The following is a 23,635-nucleotide window of genomic DNA, read 5'->3' on the forward strand; positions in this document are numbered from 1 at the left end:
TCGAAACGACACCGAACAAAAAGTAATAAAATTAAAGCAGTATAAATTAATGTAACTTTGCAGGCCTGCCTGTATATAACACAAGAAAAACTATATGAAACTTAAACTTAAAAAAAGCTATGACCCGTGAACAAATATATCGGAATGAATCCAGCGGTGCAAGGTCCAAAGAGTTCGAAAAGAGACTCGGATGAATCGAATCTCAAAAAAAAAAATATATATATTATGTTAACCGTTATGGCCTCAAAGGAATGGCTTCTAATAACAACAGTTAAGCTTAAAGTTGTAGTGAAAAGTACAGAAATACATCTGAAATACGCCCACATTGTTACTCCATAGCAAGGCTTCGTGTTTGCTTTATACAGTGGGTTTTTCTACAAGAAACTTTAAATAATATAACCTTTGACTTGTTCAGAAACATGACGTCAGCTACTGTAAGGAGCCGAAACTAAATCAAACTAAATCACATTCTCTAGAAGCGCGGAAATCGCTTTGATTTTGCCCACCTCGGACATGTCTGATGGTATTTGTGCCGATCCAAGAGAGGCTAAAAACATTTCCCCAGGCTTCTTTGCGTGGGACATGTGAAATGCAAAATAAATTTAAAAAATACTAGTTTGCCTTGACAAAGAGCTAAAAGCAAAAAACCTACAGAATATTCTAGAATATATATGTGAATATTAAAAAAAAGAGGTCTTTTGATGGTTGCTTCATTTACCACTGGTCACAAACTATATCTGTAACTGAAAAAGGGTCTGTTTATCTACAACATATGACCCTTGAGAGAAAAACAAAATGCTAAAGACCAAAGAAATCTGTATTAATAACTCCAGCCACGGGCGACATCTCGTAACAAACTCATTGCAAGAGAAAAAACGTTTCTAAATATCATTCTCCTGACATTCAGCACCTCTCCATGACTGCGACTTGACGTCCTCTCTCTTATGCCAATTTTCCCATCATTCCATGTCACTGGGCCCTGTTTTCTGATTGGCCAGTGCTGTGTGTTTTTCCCCTCCAGGGGCGGAGAAAAGGCGGGGCTTGTGCTCCCAATATCATTCATCCCAAACCCATTTATCTTCCTTCTTGGGGAAAGTTTTTCATCCCCTGCCAAAATCGGTTTGGGTTTGTTTGCCTTTTTCTTTCCAGTGAGCAGCTGTTGGTTTCTCACATCAGTCGTTTTTGTTGTACGCTGCATTATCGAGTTGTCCTTTGTGATGTTTATGACATTTTTGTAAAATCAGCAATGACACCCTGCAGAGATCATTTTTATTTTAAAGCAATTCCGTTGAGGCCGTAGCTCTTCGGGTAAAGAGGAAGAAAAACAGCACATTCTTTGAAAACTAGTCCTTTTCTGTGTTATGGATGAACCCACCGTAGGAACACAAGATGTCGTAAAAACTGACAAGGGATGGAGTTTTAGGATTTGCAGCACTATTTAAACGCTGAGAATTCACCTAAAAGGAGACACAAACGACAGATTCGTGTCAGTTTCATACTAATTTAAGCGATACAAGTAAAAAAGGTACAACATTGTGTACGTGAACTTGCCATAGCCACCAGCCTGGATGGGCGTCTTGGGGGAAGCGCAGATGTACATGCTGAAGTCCTCTGTCTGGAATCCAGCGCGGTTAAGGGACGGTTCAGAAGCGCTGCGGTGGATCTTGGGCAAAGAGCGTGCCAATAACTCAATAGAGGCCAGGGTCTGCCATAAATAAATAATGCATATTAAAATAAAAATCATGAGAGCACGTGTTTGGTGCTCACACTGCACATAGTGTGACCCATTAAATATAACTATGAAAAATAAAAGTGATTAATAGTAATAATAGTATTATTGCACTTTATTTACTTAATTTTAAAAATAATTTAAAAAATATTATATAAAGTGTGATAATGCTATTATATTTTAAAATAAAAAAGATTAAATAAAAATACAATCATTTTATAGTACTGCACACTTAAAAAAAATACACTGCTTACACATTTACATTTTTTATATGAATTTTCAACATTTTCAAATCTAAAATCAGCAAGCTTTTATTTTGGCGGGTTGCCGGCAGGTAGGTATACACACTGGCTGTTTTAGCACTGCTGAGTTAAGCGCGTCAGTGAATGAATGAAATGTTACTGTTTTGCGTTTTGTTGTGAAACTGGCAATGCGTAGCCTAGATATATGCTTTCAGTTTTAATGAAAATCTTGTGAAGTATTACAGTTAGTCGATATAATAGAGTGATTGTGCATTAACAGCTGTCAACCATGTCGACCATGTGCGCAAATGAGCGGTCTGAACTTATATATTTATTTTGGTCATGCACGCGCATCTGCACGCCACTTATGGCCACCATTGTATATTATATAATTCTTTTAATTACATATAACATTACCTTTTTATTTATCCAGTGGACAGAGCGCAATAGAGTAAGAGTGAAATAATTAAAATATTCATTTTGTGAATTTATTTCAAGACAAAGCCATAGTTTGTTCTGTAAATCACTATTTAATAAGAAAAAGAAATAAAAAGAAATTAAATGTTTCCCCCGCTGTACTGAAAACATATTAATTTTGTGTACTGTTACACCAATAATACATATATATTTTACTAGTATTTGAAATCAAACTAATTCAAATTCAAAGCTGCATTCTGTTAATGCCACTCCGATGCCATCTTGTGGCAACACACCTTGACATAAATCTGCATGCCCTTGACAGATGGCAGCCAAATTGGAGAAAGCAGAAGTTTGACAGGTGTTCACAACATTACCTGAGGGAAAAGAGGTCTCTCCTCTCGCTTTTTCTTCAGACAATCTGCCATAAGTCTCTTCATGGCCTTGGGGCAATTACTGCGCACTTTGCTCAGGTCAGGAGACAGGTAACCCCGGCCAACCATGAAGATAATCTGGATGAGGAGAGATATGAACATTAATTTCTGCAATTTTCAGATACTGGCAGAAATTTGATTTAAGTCATGTACATCCTCTTACTAGTACTTTAACATTCAAAATTGAATTGATGAGAAAACATCATATGAACTGCTTTGAAGGGATAGTTCACCCAAAATACACTGCTAAGAGGTTCACCTGGTCTCTGTTGTTGATGTTAGAGTAAGGCAGAGCCCCTGACATGAGCTCATAGAGCACAATGCCAAACGCGTAGACATCCGACTGGAAACTGTATGGGTTTTTATCCTGCAGTCTGATCACCTCTGGAGCCTGAAGCAGATCAGCCAAGATGCAAGATTGTCAGTACAGAAGAAACACTTCTGACATAGTTAAGACATGTTCCTTCACTCACCATCCACAAGATAGAGCCAGAAAGCTGCTCAAACTGATGCGAGCCACTCCAGCGGGATTTCACTGTAGCCAGACCGAAATCACCAATCTTTACTGTTAGGTCCTCATGCAGAAAGATATCTAGGGAGGTGGTGTTAAGGCTAAGAGCATGTAGACGCTAGGGGTTGAACGACTTCAGATTTTTTGAAGTCGACTTTTAAAAGGATACTGTTACTCTTCAGATCTCTATGGATGATGGACTTGGCGTGCAGATAGCTGTGGATAAAATGATTTACAAGTGTTAAATTCATGCGTCCTAACCTGAGCAGTTGAGTATCTGATGCCAGCAGGTTTCACGCTTTCTATTCAAGACTTAATGGATTCTTTATTTTTAAACATTACATTGACCTAAAAACTTTGGAGTGTCACTCACTCCATGCCCTGAGCCGTCTGACGGGCAATGTCAATCAGCTTGATCATCTCAAACTTGGTCTCGATGATGTGCAGGTGGTGGTAGAGACTCGAGCCTTCACACCACTGTGTAACAATAGCCAGCTGGGGTTTGGTGGTGTAGCCCATGAAGAGCAGGATGTTCACATGGCGGGTTTTCCTGCGGGAGATAAAGAATTTTCAATATGCTTTGACAGAACAACGTTTTGGTAGCACATAATCTCAAAAATGTGAGACTAACATTTAATGACAAGGTTTACAAATAATGAGTTAATTTAATACTGTTTTTAAGTTTAAAGATTAACGCTGCTACTTAAGCCATGTATTTTATGATGAATGATGTTTTTACGAAATAAACAATTATGTTACAATACTGCCTTTTTAAATTTCCATCGCTCAATTCCCAAAAGAATGAGACGGCACTAATGATAGAAAAGTCAAGTCAGTGAAAGGAAGTGCTTAACCCTTATGTTAAGTCAATTTTAGAGAATTTCAGTCAAATAAATATTATGAGATTTTATTATTTTATTTTATATTTAATTGTGGTCATTTAATTGTTTATATTTAATATAATGAATTAAATTTAATAATATTTTTTGCAACCCTGTTAGCAACAATTGGTATAGTTTAAACCCCTTTTGGTTATTCTCTTCTTTTTTGTTAACAACTGTTTACTGAATTTTCTTCTGGGAATAGCAATATAAAACAAAAAGCAACTGTGCAAATTTAGAACCCATCCCAACCCTGGTAGACTTAAAAAATAAATAAATGAATAAAAAAATATGTATATAAAAATAAAAAATAAATAAATAGTAATAATAAAAATAAATGAATAATAATAGATAAATAAATAGCAATAAAATAATTTTTCTACAAATATTTTAGAAAAGCTGACACAACATTAAAAGCTGAATGCCATAAATTTACGGTTTTCACATTAGATCCATGTATACGAGAAGTTGAGAGTTCCATCGAGATAATGTCCAACAAATACACAGTCCAGGTTCGTCTGTCGGTTATTTTCTTCTAATAAAAATTTAATAAAAAATAAATACAAATTTATATCAAAACAATGAGGTCAAATTATTATATAATTATCATTACATTTAATTAAAATGTTTAATTTAATTTAGTTACATTTTTTGCAACCCTGTTACCAACAATTGGGATAGCTTAAATGATGATTTTGATGATTTTCTTCTAATAAAAACAGGGGGAAAAAGAACAATAAATACAAATGTTAAAAAAAATTAACAATGAAGTTAAATCAAATATTATGAGATTTATTTTATTATTTTATACTAATTTTACACTTAATATAATTGTTTAATTTAATGTAATTTTTTGCAACCCTGTTACCAATAGTTGAGATAGTTTAAAACCCTTATTATTTTCTTCTAATAAAAATTACATTTAAAAAAAAAATTGGGGGGGAAAAAAAAAAAAAAACCTATATTGGTTAACCACTACCTAAAACCTACAATTTGGACAGACACTATCCCGGTTTTAAAATGGTGAGTAATTTTAAGCTCTTACCTGAGGACACCCACTTCATTCTTAAAGGCCTGTAGCTGCTGTGGAGTGGGAGCTGTGACATTCAACATCTTTACCGCCACATCACCTGAGGAAGAAGAAGACACACATTTAGCCTTTTCTGTACATTCCTTTATCATCTTTAGACCAAAACTGTTCTCAGAGGACCTACCGTGCCACTTCCCCTTGTAGACTGTTCCAAAAGAGCCAGATCCTATCCGCTGTCCCAGGGTGATCTGACCTTCTGGGATCTCCCAATCATCGCTGGAGTCCCGTCGACCCAGGGTTTTCTAAATATTAGACAAAATAAATGCCAAAAACCATCTCGAATGACCTTTGAACTGGACTAGATGCGTCAAGTAAGGTCAAGAAATCTTCACCATTTTATTGCGGTCCTCAGACGAAGACGATGGCTTCCGCTCTCTCGGTGGGCAGGGTGATTTGGACACCTTCACATTGGGCAGGGAACCAGGCAGGGAGGCAGGAGGTGTGGCCGACAGGCCTGTTGTGGAGCCTGGCATTACGAGAGGTCGAGAAACAAAGTAAAGTTACTTTAACAGGAAATATGAGAGCCAAAGAAGAGAGAGACAGAGTAAGAGGGGAAGGAGACAGAAGGAAAGGAATAAAATCTTAGAGAGTCACATGGGGGGAGAAAGAGAGGAAAGGATCACGTCACAGCCCATGCAGTGTGAAATAAGGGGCTGTGAGCGATATATGCCTCGACTGAAGTATTCGATCAAATCCTGAGCCACACCCCATATCTCTTTCCCAATGGAAAACCAAAAAGTATCCCCAAAAATGTCAACAACAAAAAAAGTCACATAGATCTGTACGCAAAAGTACTGCAAGTAGGGATTAAAACAAACAATTCTGGCAGGTATCAGTGTTCTTATTGGTAACTAAAACTAATATTTTTTTTTTTCATTTGTTAAAAAAAAATACTGCTAAATAAAAAACTGTAAGATGAAAATCTTAAAACTTAAATAAAAAAGAATATTACCGTATTGTCCCGAATATAAGACAATGTTTTTTTTTTGGAAATACATCTGAAAAAACGCGGTCGTCTTATATTCAGGTGATATAAAATATGTTTAAATTTTAAAGACTAAAATGACTAAAACTGAATTTTTTAAAAGCTAATTAGAGATATAAATAAAATATACATTTTATATAAGCATATAAAATGACTAAAACTTGAATGAAAACAAATACAGAAAATATGAAAATAAAACCTAATTCAAAATATTAATAAATACCATTTAAAATAACACTGTCCGATGCAATAAGCCAATAATTGTTTTTACGTTATGGTCAATAACTAATACTAAAATTCTAAACTATTTTGTTTAAACAAATAATAAAAAACAAAATGCTAAATAAAATGCTAAATAAAATTCAATCAAGTCAATTCAGGCATCACAACATAGTGTACAGTATAAAAAAATACTATATATTATTACTGTACTGTATATTCATTTTGAGATTTGCTTTTTAAGATTGTTTTTTTATTTTTATTTTGTGAGAACTGCATTTTAAGATTACATTTGACTATTATTAATTGTTTTTCTAAAGAATAACCGAGTGTTAGATAATGGCACATGTGACCTAAATAAAATATACATTATATATTTAATATTGACCGATTTATTATTATTTAAAAGGGGGCCTGTACTTCTGAAATGTCTGAGTGACACATGTGCCATTCTTTGCTTTACTAAGTGAGTCAAGTGTATTGAGTTGAGGAAAAGTGACTGCAGCCCATCAAACGTCAGTGAAAGAGTTTGTGCGAGAGAAGTGGCAGAGAAAGTGAGAATTTAAAGGAGGAGGAGTGAAATTGAAAACACACAAGCTGGAAGACAAACACCGGCAGACAGACATGCAAAAGACGAGACAAGGAGTGGGACACAGCCACGCACAAAAGCCTAGCTACCTCTGAACACTGGCTCAGGCTCAAAATCAAAGACAATGTCATTGGGGTGGGAGGACAGAAGGGGGCTTGAGGTCCGTGTTCGGTTCTTCCTCAAGCAGCGGGCTGGGTGTTGCGAGGGGGCTGCAGGGGGAGAGAGACAGACACGGGATCACTGGCCCCCGAAGCTCAGGTGCACTTCCTGTCACCCACTACCAAAATCCTGTGTCTACTCTGAGGTTGTTTAGAGAAGATCAAGTGAATTATAGGTGACACAGAGCCAGTTTTTCATTATTTCTGTATACAGTCTGTCCTTAAAGGGACAGTTCACCCTAAAATGAGAATTCTGTTATCAATTACTCGCCCTTTGTTTTATGGAAAAGAGCAGCTCGAAAACTCTTCTAAACATCTTCTTTTACCTTCCACAGAAACAGTCATACAGGTTTGGAACGACACCAGGCTGAGTAAATGATGACTGAATTTTCATTTTTGGGTGAACTGTCTCTTTAAACTTAGTTCTGGGATATGTTTTGAAGAAGCAGGAAGGACAGGGGCGGGTTTTGAGAACACAGATTAGGAATTAGTAGTTTACAGCAGGCCAGTAGTGATAAAGAAAAGGGCTGAAGCAATTCACAAGCGGGCAGGGGAGAGAAAGGCCTGTTTGTCAGCTTTTACTAGCAGGCGGAGTGAAATGGATCAGCTATCCCAAACTTCTAAGGCCAATGACACAGAGATAGCACAAAGACATGGGATGATGGAAAGCCATTTGAATTCGGTGTGTCTTAGTGTATGTTTTCTGTTTCGGACAACACTTACCTCCATCTGACCTCGGTAAGCCTTGATCACGGATCAAATCCTGTACAGAAATAACACCGTTTAGCAGGGAATTGGGCAGACCAGGGCAATTGTAACATTTTGTGCTTTTTGCTTACTACAAATGTACCTTACGTTTTTTTGGGGGTATAAGAAACTTCTATATCAATAGACTTAAAATAAACAAGATTATATGGTTGAGGGCACTTAATGTTAACACATTTGGAAACTAATGTTTGGAAACACATAATGTATCTGAAATAAAAGAACACTTAAAATATTATCAATATTAATATCTATTAATATTACTGGATGCTAATTTTTCAGATTCAGGAAGTGCAAAGTAAAGACATTTTTAAGTTGGGCCTATAACATTAAAATGGATTAAATCCTTTTGACTAAAATATATTGGTTAGCTGGCCAACTGTCCAGTTCTCACATCAATGTTGACCGGCTCGATGGTGTTGATATGGACGTTAGGGGCTGAGGAAGAGCGATCCCTCTGGCCAAACTGGTTGCGGTGGTCCTCCTCTCCAGGTCTAAAGGACTGTGGGATAGGGATGGATTTGGACGGTGACACAGTAGGATGGCACAGAGACCTGGAGAAAACAGAGACAGGAGAGTACAATGTAATTCTGCACAATACACGATTAAAAGCCACCTACACACTACAGTATATAATTAATGTGACCCTTAATGTGACAGTTTCTCAATTAAAAGTTACATAGTGGATACATTATACATACACACTACCATTCAAAAGCTTGTTTGTTTTTCTGAAAGAAATTAACACTTTTATTCAGCAAGGATGCATTAAAATGGATCAAAATTGAGAGTAAAGACATTTATAATGCTACAAAAGACAACTACTTCAAATAAATACTTTCCCTTTTAAATCTATTTATTGAGGATTCTGAATAAATATTCCAGTTTCCACAAAAATATTAAGCAAAACTCTTAACATTGATAATAATCAGAAATGTTTCTTGAGCACCAAATCAGCATATTAGAATGATTTCTGAAGGATCATGTGGCACTGAAGACTGGAGTAATAACCGCTGAAAATTTTACATTTTCTGCTGCTTTGTCATCACAGGAACAAATTACATTTATTTAAAACAATTATTTTGAATTGTAATAACATTTCACAATATTACTGATTTTAATGTATTTTTTGATCAAATAAATGCAGCCTTAGCGAGCAAAAGAGACTTCTTTGATAAACTTACCAACCCCAAACTTTCGAACAGTAGTGCAATAAAAACTGAATATAAAAATAAATGATTATTAAATCAAATATATAAATATAGATTATAATTTATAACTTGGTGTACATTCATATAAATATAATATATAATTATATTTATTAATCGTATTTATTAATAAGATATACTACATGGTCACTGGAGTGCAGATGTGGACTAAAATCTTACCCAGTGGACTCGGATGGAGGGAGGGATGGACACATCTCTGACAGGGGTGTCGTGCCCTCTGATGACGCCTCCTCCTGGGTAATAGGGTGGTACACCAGAAATTTTGATGCCAGCAATAAACTAAGTAACAAAATTATAAACAAAAAATGATAACATCAGTACAAATAAATTATGCATAAGCATCACTTACCCAAAGCACATTGGACTATTTCCAATTGGACAAACTATACACAAGATATGTAAACCATTTCAAATATGGTGAATACTAATATGTAAGAAATAAACATTATTTTATTATTTTATTTGACATTATTCACATGCTTTATTTAACTGTGCATCCTGCATGGAGCAAATTTCACCCTTTTATGCATAATGCAGAAGTGAAACATCACCCATGAACACTCACTCCAGCTGATCATAGTTGACACACATGAGCGGGACCTCTGTGCTGCAGCGCTGGTGGAACTTGTAGCCGCACGTCTGGCAGCGGAAGCCCTGAAACAGCAGCTTCCGGCAAAAGTCACAGAAGGCCAGCGTGAAGAAGGTCTTTCGCACCTTTCGAGTCACCAAATAACACTTACAGTCATTACAAAGAATCTGAATGCTTCCAAAAAACAATATATATTACGGTCAGGGTGGATGAGAAAAGAGCTCAACATGTCTTTAATGTGTCAAGGTGAATTTAAGAAGAGTGAAATCAAGAATAGAAATGACCACACCAATGACATGTCAACTGTCGGCTCTAACTTCCTCCTTTTTGTCATTTCAGATTGATTTTAAGCCACAGTTTGTGGTCAGCTTCATCATACTCACAAAATTATGGGTCGTCAGTGGCACATTCTCTAAAACCTCAACATGAAGCTCCTCCCCTGTCAACCAGGAAATGTCTGTGTCCCAGCCAATAGGCTTCTTCTCCCTAATGTGGGCAGGACAGTCATTAAATATGAAGTACTGCTCGCAGTGTGACATAGCCTTGGCTTGTTTTTGCAGTAATGATGGTAATGTGCGCATTCAGAATACAGTTCTTACCCATCCTGAACCCTGTAAACCGCACAGCATTCTGGGATCAGGCCTCGCATCATCAGAGCCTTCTTTAAGGAGTCTCTCAGCGTCATCCCACAACGAGCTGGAACCTGAAACACACGTAAACCACTTACTCAAGTCACTTTCATCTCTTACAGTGAGACTGTGGTTGCGTCTGGGTGTGTTTGATTTCTTGGCTCCAACTCATTCTGCCCCATCTCTTTGCTAAACCAACAGAGACAAGCTGAGCACATAATCAAAATAAAGGGGGCCACCTACATTGGCTCATTTCCCATGGAGTCCCGGCACTCTACAATCTGGTTGGAGTGGAAATTCCTTCCAGAAGCCCTTCCTTTCTAAACCCTGCCTATAACCGTACTGTGAAGTATGGTCGAAATATCCTACCATCTCCGTTCATAACAAAAATTCTAAAATCCACTCATGGGAAAAATATTACTGACATAATACACCTCCTTTTTTTCCCATCAGAGCCCTTACCTAATGCTCTGTCATCAGGCCAGTATCATATTAGTAGTATGCAGCATTTACATTATAGTGTTTAGTTATAATATTTAGAATTCTCTTATTTTAGTTTTTCGGTTTTCAATTTAATTTTGTCACATGCTTGTCATTTTATTAGTTTAAGATTTCTAACTTTATGTTTTTAGTACAATTTATTTTTGCATATATTTTACTAGTATTATTTACATACTATTATAGTAGTTTGAATTCATTTATTTTTATATTTATATTAGGTTTTAGCTATAGATTTACATAGTTTTAATTTATTTTTACATTATATTAGTATTATTTACACACGATTATTGTATTTAGTAATATTTTTAAATGAGCTTTTATTTTTATATTTTCAGTTTTCATTTTCATTTTAGTTCTGTCATGCTTTTCTCATTTTTTATTCGGTTTTGTTTTTAAGATTGCTATAGCTTTTGTTTATGTTTAGATTATATTAGTATTATTTACATACTATTATAGTATTTATTAATATTTTGATTTAGCTTTTATTTTTATATTTCTAGTTTTCCTTTTAATTTTAGTTGTGCCATATGCTTTTGTCATTTATTATTTTTAGTTTTTTTTAAGCTTTCTAATAGTTTTCATTTATTTTTATATTATATTAGTATTATTTACATAGTATTTAGAAATAGTTTGTATTCGCTTTTTTTATTTTAGATTTTTAATATTTATTTTAATCTGTTTTTCTCATTTTTATTAGTTTAGTTTTTTTTTTTAAAGATTTCTTTAGTTTGCTTGCTTTAGTTTTAGTTAACAAAAACAACACTTCATTAGACATAATTTTAGTGAAAAACAACTAAATTTTTAATCTGTAAATCACATAAAGCTACTGTATAACTTCAGAAATCTTGTTATATGGACTGTTTTCCTTCCTACTTTTTAGTATTGTATGGCAGAGAGAAGCCTGAACATTCCGCAGAATAACTCCTTTTTGATTTTTTTAGGTTTTTAGTAGGACTGTAACACATTATCGATTGTAATGTAAATAATTACTTACATCATGCAAATTATTTGAATTATGTTCATCATTCACACTAAATTATCTACATATAAAAGTGAAACAGTACCAAACAACAAGCAATAACCAACAACAACTCACCACTGTCCTCTGTTTGTTGGGCAGGAAAACCCTTACGATGGGTTTTTGGGGCGAGCGGGGATTTCCCCGTGTCACGTCTGTGGGGGTCTGCAGGACAGCCAAGGTGTTTGGGGTGGCGGGGGCGCTCTGGACGCCCGGTCCCTTCACATCCAGCTGGGTGGGTGTGGGCGAGGAGCAGAACTCTGTTCCGTTCCCAATGGCCTCCAAAAGCTGCTGTTCCCGCTGCTGTAATGCATCCAGCTTACTAGTGTACTCTTCATAGGCCTGTGGCATGGAGGATATAAATCATGAATACTTTATGAACATGTTTCACATAAACGCTCATGTTTTGAAGGATAAAGATCTGAGGTTATGCATTAGCCGATATTGCATACACAGAAACTAAAGGCCTTATCAGTTCCTTTGAATTTATTCAGTCATTTCAAGCATTAGGGAAATTATTTGCCAGAATCCCTAGATAGGCGGCTGCCTAGTTGTAAAGTGATCAATGTTCTATGTAGGCAAAAACTATGAGTTACATATATATATTGTTTTCCATTATCATGTTGCTAAGCTAACAACAATTAGTATAAAAGCATATTCACACATTCATATTTAGAAGTAGTAAATTTTAACTAGATTTTACTAATTCTAAATACTCCTATAAATATTAAATGAATTATATTTCAATTAATTTCTCCCACCTGCTTATATATGGATTTCTGCACTATGCTTGTTGCAATGCATTATGGGATAGATACTAGTTAGGATGCCCCCATAGAATTTGACTAAAAAGGCATTTTCAACTTTTAGACTTAAACTTAACTTGCTGTTTTTTTTAATGTGTCTATGATGCCTTAAAATGCTACCTACATAGGCGGCTTACTAGATTTTGAAACAAAGCCCAAAAGTTAATTGTAACTACAGATGGCGTAAAAAATTCCAGTTACTTTATTCATGATATTCTTCATTTATAACATCATGTATCTTTCAAAATGAACGTTTTTGGTATAGTAAAAAAAATCTTTATATTACTTTCACATCACACTCATGACAGCAACTCGTTTGTCGGGCCAACTCACCTCCAGGTATATAGATGGCGGATTGTGTTCTCCTCCAAACTTATCTAAAAGGGCTTCTAGGTGCTCTTGGGTTAACTTAATCATCTGTTTGATGTTCCATATCTGCAAATAAAATTAGAGTTAGCAAACCAATTTTCCCAGCTTCCTTTCCTAGCTGATTCCTAGTTTGATCAGAGATCTTTGAACTTCACTATACATGAGTAAGGACCTAATTTTCAGGCTAAATCTAATAAACAGAATAATTAGCTTGTCTTCACTAAGCTGTAAAATCTGACACTGACGGCTGTCTCTAGCCCTGTCCACAGAAACTGTGATATAGTGATTAAATCTGAGGTGTGAAGTAAACAGACAGTGAGCATTAGCAAAGAAACCACTGCAAAATGCTTCAACTTAAACTGAAGTGTATTTTCTTCTGTTAAATACTTTGTCCAGTCTCAAACTTAAATTGCGGAGACAATTTTCAAAACCTGACACGGCAGTATTGTCTCAACCAATGGTGTGTGTGTTGGGGGCGGGACTATCCTTGTGTCTGACCAATGGAAACAGGAGATCTTCAGGAAATCTTTTTGTTTGGCAATCGACCCTTATTAGAAGAATTATGCATTTTATGCAACTTTAATGTACAAAAATCTGACATTCACAACCATAATATGAATATGTTTAAACATTTGAGGCTATTTATCAGGAGATGATTGATCTAAAAATTTTAGTTGTTGAAGATTTTAATTGCAGCACATTTTAAAAACCATTGGTGTGCCTGAGGTCATGACTGTGGGCAACTGCAATTTGGAAAAAGTACTACCACATCCAATATTAGAAACTTTTCTCTCTTAATTTAAAGTACTACAAAATTACAGCCAAGCATTTGCTCAAGGAAACATGCAAGCAATGCACTTGTTCCAAATAGCCAATAAACATTTTTCAAGTTTGCCAAGCAATACAAGCAGCATCATAAAATACTCCAAGTTCACTGGAAAAAGTTCTAGCCCAAGTAAACACAATCTGACGGTGCTACAAAGCTTTACAAGTAAACTTTATTATGATCACCATTTGGAGAAACAATTTTCCAGCAGACTGTCAAGAATGCCTCTACGTCCCTTCAAATAGCACATTTTAGTGCATCTAACTTTAGTTCTGATTAAAAATCCTGCATTCCGAGAGTCAAGCTGCCACTTGATTCCTAATCAACGGTGCAGATAAACTGGCTCTACTAGTCAAATTAGTGCGAAAAAAGGCTAAAAGGCATCTGTGACAAGGGACTTTCTCAGTAGACTTGCCAGTATAAACTCCTGAAAGACAAAGATTGCTGACAGTTTCTTAAACAGACATTTGTTACAAGCCTTTCTTTTAAAGCAAACCCCATGTGGTAATAGACTGCATGTTTCCAACATGATGCAGCATAACCGAGACAGTTTAAAATAGCTCAATACATGTGAAATAATTGCAGCCATCTACAACTTCTCTACAAAGAGACTCAACAATGAAAATTATGCCATCATTTAGGCCTACTCATCCTCATGCTATTTCAAACCTTATGACCTTCTTTTTATATATATGTACAACACAGCAGCAGAAATTTGGAAGAATATAGTTTTTTTTTCCCTTTAAAAAAAAAAAAAAAAAAAAGGAACTGGAATTTTACACTTGAAAAAATATGCAAACACCAAAAAAAAGTAGTCCATATGACTTGCATTTGACTTGTGAAGTCATACAATATCACTATATAAAGAACAAACTGAAAATGTTTGAATGGTTTGATGGTTTGAATGAATTAGACTGAACCAATTCCCAAGTTCAATTCGATCCTGTTACCAACCCACTGGAATATAATAGGCTATATCATATAACATGATACTTTTATGATGCTTTTGAATCTCTTTTCAACCATAAAAGCTCCAGTGTAATTGTATCAAAACAAAAGATCATTACATTCTTCCAAATGTATCTTTTATACAAGTCATAGCTGTAGAACTACACAATGAGAAGTTTATGTTCCTTCAACATTCATGTCAGTAATGCAGCAATGTGAAAACTCACTTATGCCAAATATTCAAGATTCTGGGTCAATGTAAAAGTTTAGGATCTCCCATTGCAAACCCTATCAAACTATTCTTTATTGGGAAGATATGATGTGAACTCTTCAAAGTCTAATGTGGTTATGGCAGTGACCATCAATAAAACTACTAACTAAGTTCATGCAATCATGCTCCATTCTTTAACAATACCACATTTTCACTTCAAGTATGAGTAAATAAGGTAATAAACTAAATATAGATGCCCTTTTAAAAAGAAGCAAGACAAGTCCTGTGTATAATCGGACAGTATAGCCGTTACAGGAGCCAGCAGTACAATTAATCTAATTACCACTAAGCACTCCTACAATGATAACTTACACAAGCTGCTCTTTAATCCAACTAGTCTGCCAGCAAAATAGGTAAGCTGTTTCCTGAATAACCAGGTTTGTGACCTGTTCCATGATGGTGTAAACTTTCTTTACTTTCCAAATGAAACATAACGAATGGATGCTCTGCAGGAAAATCCATGTTAAGTTCGTAGGAGAGTTTAGAAAAATGGTAGATGGTTTCTAGATAGCTTGAGAAGAAAGAAAGCAGCTGTAATGTTCCAGAAACACAGCTACCTTTTGGTAAAACTGTTTTTGGATTATTGTAGCTGGTTTAAAGCTTGCATGTAGAGCATCAACTAACCAGCTAGTATTAGGTGGTTTCTGGAACATTGTAGATGCTCCAACCTGGTCAACCAGGCTCCAAAATACAGCTAAAGTTACTAACTTAAACTGGACGTTCCTGCAGGGTGCAGAATGTACCCACGAAATACCCCAGTGTGTACATCGAACAGCAAAGACCCCCTATAGCAGCAGAAGTGATTTGTGCAGACAGTCAGCTGACAGCTTAGAAGAAAGATGCACAATGCAATAAATTTGCACGGGATCAAAAATAAATGTAGAACGTTAGCAGGACCAAATGCACGAGCACAATGACATCACTGCAGATTTAAATGTAAATGCATTCGAACGCAGACTCGGCTCGCGCCAGCTGGTGACACAAAGGAGATAAAACAATGCATGCCAGCCGTTAATATTTCCCGTTGCATCTGTAGTTTCCCATTAATAAGATGCATCGCAAGGTGAGATATGTAGCATGCATGCTATGCAGCGGGGTCGGGGGGAAAAATAAAGCCAATGAAACACGAACAGGCCTTCTGATAAACATTGGCTCAGAGAACTGCAATGAGAGAATTATAAATGGCGTCATTCGGAAATGCACCTTGCGAAAATGCATAAGCGCACGATATAAGATTTGCTCTACTATATATATATATATGTATGTTCGTGCATCATCTCGCCCCCTGCAATGCATTGCATCCCCACACGATCCGTATTACAGCCGGTGTTTCCTGAACATCTCCATCCAGCCCAGCTCCGCTCAACACCCGAGCTCTCCTTCAACCCTGACTCCCCCATCGTACCTCCTCGGGAATGTCCTGTTGACATTCGGGGATCGCCGCTCCTCCAGGACAGGCGGGTTCGAGCCCCGCGCCCAGCTCGTCCAGTCCCGGGTCCCGCTCCGGATCGCGGTTCATGGTGTCTCCGTTGAAGACGGGCGGTGGGGACTCGGCGCTGCTCAACGCCGCCATTTTAAACCACGAGAAACTGAGTGGAAAATAATAGAGGAAAGAAACAGCGAACGAGACAGGAGGGGGAGACAGATTCACCAAATGTAAAGCCGTAGTGGGGTAAATGGGGATACTGGACGCCGACCAGTGCGCTAATATTAAAGTGTAAATTATAATGTCACAAATTTGTTTCAGCTATGTGGTTCATGCAACTTAAATTATCCCTTATTATGTTAATAGCCTATCAGGTTGACCATATATAAAGGTAACTGTTTTATCTAATAACTCCAAAAAGCTTGATTTTAAGCCAAAAGCTCTGCATATAAATATTAACATTTATGTATATCACCTGACTAAGCACTAAGCAGTCAATCCAACATGATCTCACATCACTATCAGGTGGCCAGAGGGGTACAATTGTCTGAAGAAATAATAATTAACCCTATAAAGTCTACTGTATCATATTTAGTATCTAAATTTCTAAGGCCTCTCGGCATTATCAAAACTTCGCTGAAAACATTCTTCGACGTGCCTTCTGATAGTTCATACTTTTTAGTAAGTAAGGCCTTTTAGTATATGCCTTTTGGTGTCCTGTAAGTTACATAAATAACTCATTTGCCATGATAGCTTAACATAAAAATGACTATGAAAGGGTGTTATATTAGGCTAAGTTTTTATATTCATAACAAAAGCATTTCCTAGATTTTTTTTTAATGCAATAAATTTGCACGGGATCAAAAATAAATGTAGAACGTTAGCAGGACCAAATGCACGAGCACAATGACATCACTGCAGATTTAAATGTAAATGCATTCGAACGCAGACTCGGCTCGCGCCAGCTGGTGACACAAAGGAGATAAAACAATGCATGCCAGCCGTTAATATTTCCCGTTGCATCTGTAGTTTCCCATTAATAAGATGCATCGCAAGGTGAGATATGTAGCATGCATGCTATGCAGCGGGGTCGGGGGGAAAAATAAAGCCAATGAAACACGAACAGGCCTTCTGATAAACATTGGCTCAGAGAACTGCAATGAGAGAATTATAAATGGCGTCATTCGGAAATGCACCTTGCGAAAATGCATAAGCGCACGATATAAGATTTGCTCTACTATATATATATATATATATGTATGTTCGTGCATCATCTCGCCCCCTGCAATGCATTGCATCCCCACACGATCCGTATTACAGCCGGTGTTTCCTGAACATCTCCATCCAGCCCAGCTCCGCTCAACACCCGAGCTCTCCTTCAACCCTGACTCCCCCATCGTACCTCCTCGGGAATGTCCTGTTGACATTCGGGGATCGCCGCTCCTCCAGGACAGGCGGGTTCGAGCCCCGCGCCCAGCTCGTCCAGTCCCGGGTCCCGCTCCGGATCGCGGTTCATGGTGTCTCCGTTGAAGACGGGCGGTGGGGACTCAGCGCTGCTCAACGCCGCCATTTTAAACCACGAGAAACTGAGTGGAAAATAATAGAGGAAAGAAACAGAGAACGAGACAGGAGGGGGAGACAGATTCACCAAATGTAAACCCGTAGAGGGGTAAATGGGGATACTGGACGCCGACCAGTGCGCTAATATTAAAGTGTAAATTATAATGTCACAAATTTGTTTCAGCTATGTGGTTCATGCAACTTAAATTATCCCTTATTATGTTAATAGCCTATCAGGTTGACCATATATAAAGGTAACTGTTTTATCTAATAACTCCAAAAAGCTTGATTTTAAGCCAAAAGCTCTGCATATAAATATTAACATTTATGTATATCACCTGACTAAGCACTAAGCAGTCAATCCAACATGATCTCACATCACTATCAGGTGGCCAGAGGGGTACAATTGTCTGAAGAAATAATAATTAACCCTATAAAGTCTACTGTATCATATTTAGTATCTAAATTTCTAAGGCCTCTCGGCATTATCAAAACTTCGCTGAAAACATTCTTCGACGTGCCTTCTGATAGTTCATACTTTTTAGTAAGTAAGGCCTTTTAGTATATGCCTTTTGGTGTCCTGTAAGTTACATAAATAACTCATTTGCCATGATAGCTTAACATAAAAATGACTATGAAAGGGTGTTATATTAGGCTAAGTTTTTATATTCATAACAAAAGCATTTCCTAGATTTTTTTTTAGTTTTGTATAAAAGGATGCGTGTTATTTTGCTGTATCTCATGCACTGCTCATTAAATTTGAATGATAGTAGAATATTGTCAAAACATAAAATAAAATAAAAATTCTCCTATTAATATTTTGATAAATAAGAGTTTACTCAATTTGAGTGTATTGATCATTTGGTAATAAAAACAATATTTTTATTTAATAAAAAAGAAGAGTTTGTCCATGTCCCTTGAATGGTTGTCCACCCTGTTGGGAATCTGCCCCTTTAATAAAAGGCCATCCACTTTAGTGACATTAGGACAACAGATTTTTTTTGTCTCTTCAGTGGCGGGAATTTCAACGGCTGAGGTGAGTAAGTTGGTGACTTTTCAATTGACAAATTTTCTTCTTATGAGTTTGCTATATCAATGTGATTATATTATTTATTATAATATATTTGTTTAATAACCGTTTAGGAAAGGGACATCATACCTTTCAGAAAATATAATTTGCATCTTAATTTTGCAATGAAAACGTATTTAACAGTAATATATATGTCCATAACAGGGTGTGGACATATCTTATGGTTTATGCTTCGAATAATGGCCCATAATTATCTAACATAAAAAAAATGTGTGGGAGCTCAGCTAATTCTATAGTACTTGAGTGTCTACTATTTATGACATGACATAAAGCGAATGGGAAATTAAAACCAAAATCTTTTGAGTATTGTGAGGGTTGAAAGGCACTCTATGGTGATATTGACCCATAAAGCATTGATTTAAAAAAGTAAAATAAGAAGTAAGAAGTAAATACTAAGAAGTATTATGAGGAGATAAAGAGTGACAACAGATATTAGTTTTTTTATGTAAGTAGTCTGCTATACTCCATAAAAATCGGTTTACAATATCAAGCTAATAGAATTTCATAATTGCAATTCATTTAAATAACAACTGCACCAAATTGCATATTTTTAATAAAGTAATAATGTTGAGATGCTCCATATTCTCACTATATTATACTATATGGACCATAAAAGCCTGATATATGATAACAAAGCACATATACACTTTTTTTTCTAGCCAAAAACATAGTAACTGTTTCTTTCTTTCTTTTTCTTCAAGATACATATGAAAATTCTGATTACTACCCAAATGTGGATAGGAATACAGCAGCTGGCATATACCTGCATTAGGCAGAAAAGGCATATATGCACAGAATTATTTCAATAGCTGTGGAGCATGCAAATACATTTCTTCAGAATAAAGGACCAGGATATGAACATTAATCAGAAGATGATTTGGCTGTAATACTGGTCAATGTCCCGACTACGTAAGGCTTTAAGCCACACCAGATGTTCAACTTTGACATGGGATTGTTAACTTTTAAATGTTGCAGTTGTTTTTATGACCATAATTGTGTGCAAATATAGTTAGTTAACACTTAAAAATTATGTTATTGGCTGTAAAAGGTCCAGCAGAGTAATTTGATTAGTAAAATGTACAAAGAGAGAAGAGATGCAAGTCACGATGACTTCAAAAATGTCCAGTACAATTATTCAAGTATCTTGCACTCTTGCAGATGACTGATGCTCAGAAAATTAAAAACCATCCCATTTAATAAGTTAGACAATTCTGGAAAATAGACCATGGAACAGGAACCCAATCTGGTGAACAAGAAATTGATGACCGCTACACCTATCATTGGAACAGATTTAAGATGCCGTTTTATCATATTAGGGAAAAAATGATTGGATATGGGCAGGTTTACGGAATAGCATGTCTCCCACAATCAAAATCATTGCTACACATGCATAATTTCTAACATGATCCTGACTGACTTATTTCCATTATGGGTCCATTACAATATCTGGTGTATTGATTTGTTGGCACAAATGTAGCAATTTAAAATGAATTATTTCTTGTATGTAGCCCAAGCTTTGGCCTAAGGGTTTATGGGCTCTTGCAGTGTATTCTTAGGAAAACAAACCTAAGAGGTGTTGGTGAGGTATGCTGAGGATGTCCCAACATTGTAAATTCAGCATTTGTGTTTTTGTTTCACCATCATCTCTGCTAATAGAACATATCACACCACAGTCATAAACATGTCCTGTTGTCCATACAGGTACAACTCATGTACAGAGCTTCTTCATCAGATAAATAATAGATGAAATGTGCTGGTCTACTTCTTCTTTGCGGCTCTCTTCCCTTCTCCCTTCTTGGGTTTTCCTTTACCCCGCAGTTTTCTCAAGCGCCTCATTTCCTCCTTGAAATCCTGGTGCTCATCCCTAAAACAATAGCAAAGAACCGTTAACTGCACAAACAGCAGAATTTGAAGATCAAATGTTCAGAGGTGCACTATAACCAGAGCTTACCTGAAAAGCCCCATGAATCTGAGCTTCTGAGTCATTGAATAGTAGATCTTGTGTGGGGGATACCAGTCATACACTTCTTTCCTCTGGGCCAGGGGGGGTTCTTTAAACAACTCTACCACTTTCATGGATTTGGAGTCTGTGTGACGGGCCACATCTCCAAATATCCGGGCGCTCAGACGGGCCATGCGCAGGGCATAGCTAGACAGACCAGCCATCTTCACCTAACAGAGTATACACAGATAAATGCATAGAATGATAATGTCTTATCATTTCTATGAATGCTTTAATGGAAATAATGGAAATAAAAATGAATAAAATATAATACTATTTTAATATCTTTAAAACACAGTCGTGCATTTTATTAAAGAGTCTGCAGTTGCTTTGTATATAAACCTAAGTTAGCAGATAACAGGTCTAAAATTTGTATTCTTACCCTTTCAAAAATCCTGAAAGAAGCAGTCGAGGTCCAAAAATAAATGCTTTATTATAAAAGCATGTGGACAGACATTAAGTATTGACAAAATATATTCAGTAACTATTTTGAATATTCGTTTATGGTTAGCTGACAGTTCAACCTTCATACTCTCAAACACACGCTGGAGAACGTGAATGACGCGCATGCGCGTAGCAGGTCAAGCGCTTCCCCTATCAGTCTCTCAGGTCCTTAAAATAACAGTCAAATGTGGTTTAATAGCTCAAGCACTGTGCGTTTTTCACACTTCAAATTTCCCCAGGTTAAATTTTATAAAAATGAACCAGAAGAGCCTTACATTTAGTAAATTTTAAATACCTCTTTAGCTTGAATTACTTAGCCGCTTCACTGTATAAAAGATCTTGTGCGTCACAGGAAGTCGTACGCCTGTGTAATCATTCCGAATGCGAATATTTGCCAAGATAAGAGTTCTGTCTAAGTCTGTGTGTGCTGTAATTATTACTTGGTTGATAACTTTATAGAATAATTTATACCTATTTATTTAAATTGAACATTAATGTTAACAGTTTCTTTATTAAATTTCTTTATTAAACCGAAAACCCAACCATTAAGCATGTGATTATTGGACAATTCATTAAAAACAAAAGACTTCTTTGAGCCCTATTATTATTCTTCTAATTATTATTCTCATATAAAACGTTTTAAAACCACCCTATAAGGGCTGCGTGACGAACACTAGATTTGTTCTGATATCTTTGTGCACTAGATGGCGATATATGCATTAAAGAAATTTAAAACGGGAGGAAAGCACACATAGCCTATGATATAAATAAATAAATTGATGGACAGCTCTCTGGATTAGCATGACAATCACGTTTTTCTTTTCCTTCCAGGGGATGTATCCATTAACACAATTCTGGGGACAAAAAAAGGAACAAGATAACACATCCTCAAATAGCACAAGACAAATTGCCTTGTGTATATCGGCTGCATTTTTTAGATTACATTGTTCATTTTTCACTGTTAGCTGCAAATAAGTTCCAAACAAACTTTGCCTCATTTTAAAATGTAGCTAATTAAAATTTAGCTGTCAAGCTGTCATTCATACTGTCCTAGAGACAACAATTACAGTCCAATAAAATTCAATAAAGAAAAGACATCTCAGAATGTGTAATAAGAGTCAATCCAATGCATCCAAGTCAATATTATGCGGTTTCAGACCCATTGTGCAAATTATGTCACATTCAATATTTCAGTCTGTCAGTAGTAGCCTTTGCCTAAAATACGGCATAAAGATCCACTTTATTTCCAGTTTTCCTCAATTCTGAGACAAATACCTGACCTTATTTTCACGGATGCTGACTTTTAAATGCAAAACTTCTAAAATATTGTTTCATATATAATTATTTGTCACCCTGCAGTGCAAATAATGCTATATTCTCTATTGTTTATTGCATTTTTCTTATTTAGTAAGAAAAAAGTCTGGTAAAAACATTTACATTTAAGAAATGGGCTGCTGATTGTTGCCGTTTCATTATACTGAACTGAATCTTTAATAATGTGTAGCCTAATATATATCAATCTCGTACACATACATACACCTACACAAAAATATGTGAAGTACATGAGAATCCCTACATTATCTGAAGGCTGTGTGGGCAACCCAATAAAACAGAAAAGGCTTACAATGGCCTCACTCACACAGATGCCACGGCTCTCATTCATTATTCAGCAATACCTGACTGCTGTTGGTTCTGGACAGTGCATAGTGGTTTCAAATAACAAACCTTTATGAGTAAGAAGGGTTTTTTGGGTCTGGTGTAGTAGCTATCATTTTATAGCTCTGATAATGCAAAATGACAAAATGAAGGATTCTGAAAGCTTTGATTATTTATTCATGAAAGACACCGGTTTCCTTCAGTATGTGTAAATCTAAGAGAGAATGCCAGCAAGGCAACTCCAGTTACAG

At 36.2% G+C, this 23,635-nt stretch overlaps 2 protein-coding genes across 5 annotated transcripts; both read right to left on the reverse strand.

The window, feature by feature from the left end:
- Nucleotides 1–16: 16 nt before the first annotated feature.
- On the reverse strand, nt 17–18,309 carry LOC107725591 (serine/threonine-protein kinase B-raf-like). 4 transcript variants are annotated; one of them, XR_001638139.1, is made up of 21 exons: nt 16,612–16,835; nt 13,126–13,227; nt 12,065–12,328; nt 10,438–10,541; nt 10,222–10,324; nt 9,815–9,963; nt 9,409–9,528; nt 8,415–8,574; nt 7,979–8,018; nt 7,187–7,306; nt 5,637–5,770; nt 5,429–5,546; nt 5,260–5,344; nt 3,707–3,883; nt 3,503–3,549; nt 3,296–3,414; nt 3,082–3,213; nt 2,766–2,900; nt 1,552–1,705; nt 1,376–1,457; nt 17–201 (listed from the first exon to the last, which is right to left on the reverse strand). XR_001638139.1 is itself a non-coding variant. In XM_016534907.1 (20 exons), exons 1-20 carry the CDS (start codon nt 18,200–18,202, stop codon nt 1,435–1,437), a joined length of 2,454 nt encoding a protein of 817 aa, XP_016390393.1. In that variant the 5' UTR covers nt 18,203–18,309; the 3' UTR covers nt 1,017–1,434. The 4 variants fall into 4 exon arrangements, 3 of the variants coding, with proteins under 3 accessions (XP_016390393.1, XP_016390392.1, XP_016390394.1); XM_016534907.1 differs by lacking the exons at nt 17–201; nt 16,612–16,835 and adding an exon at nt 18,035–18,309 and having other exon boundaries at nt 1,017–1,457; XM_016534906.1 differs by lacking the exon at nt 17–201 and having other exon boundaries at nt 1,017–1,457.
- On the reverse strand, nt 3,253–21,765 carry LOC107725593 (28S ribosomal protein S33, mitochondrial-like). Its single transcript, XM_016534909.1, has 4 exons — nt 21,667–21,765; nt 21,234–21,454; nt 19,928–21,146; nt 3,253–3,263 (listed from the first exon to the last, which is right to left on the reverse strand). Exons 2-3 carry the CDS (start codon nt 21,446–21,448, stop codon nt 21,041–21,043), a joined length of 321 nt encoding a protein of 106 aa, XP_016390395.1. The 5' UTR covers nt 21,449–21,454; nt 21,667–21,765; the 3' UTR covers nt 3,253–3,263; nt 19,928–21,040.
- Nucleotides 21,766–23,635: the final 1,870 nt, after the last annotated feature.

This window comes from Sinocyclocheilus rhinocerous, unplaced genomic scaffold (genome assembly GCF_001515625.1).
Source record: "Sinocyclocheilus rhinocerous isolate Xijiao unplaced genomic scaffold, SAMN03320098_v1.1 scaffold153, whole genome shotgun sequence".
NCBI lineage: Eukaryota > Metazoa > Chordata > Actinopteri > Cypriniformes > Cyprinidae > Sinocyclocheilus > Sinocyclocheilus rhinocerous.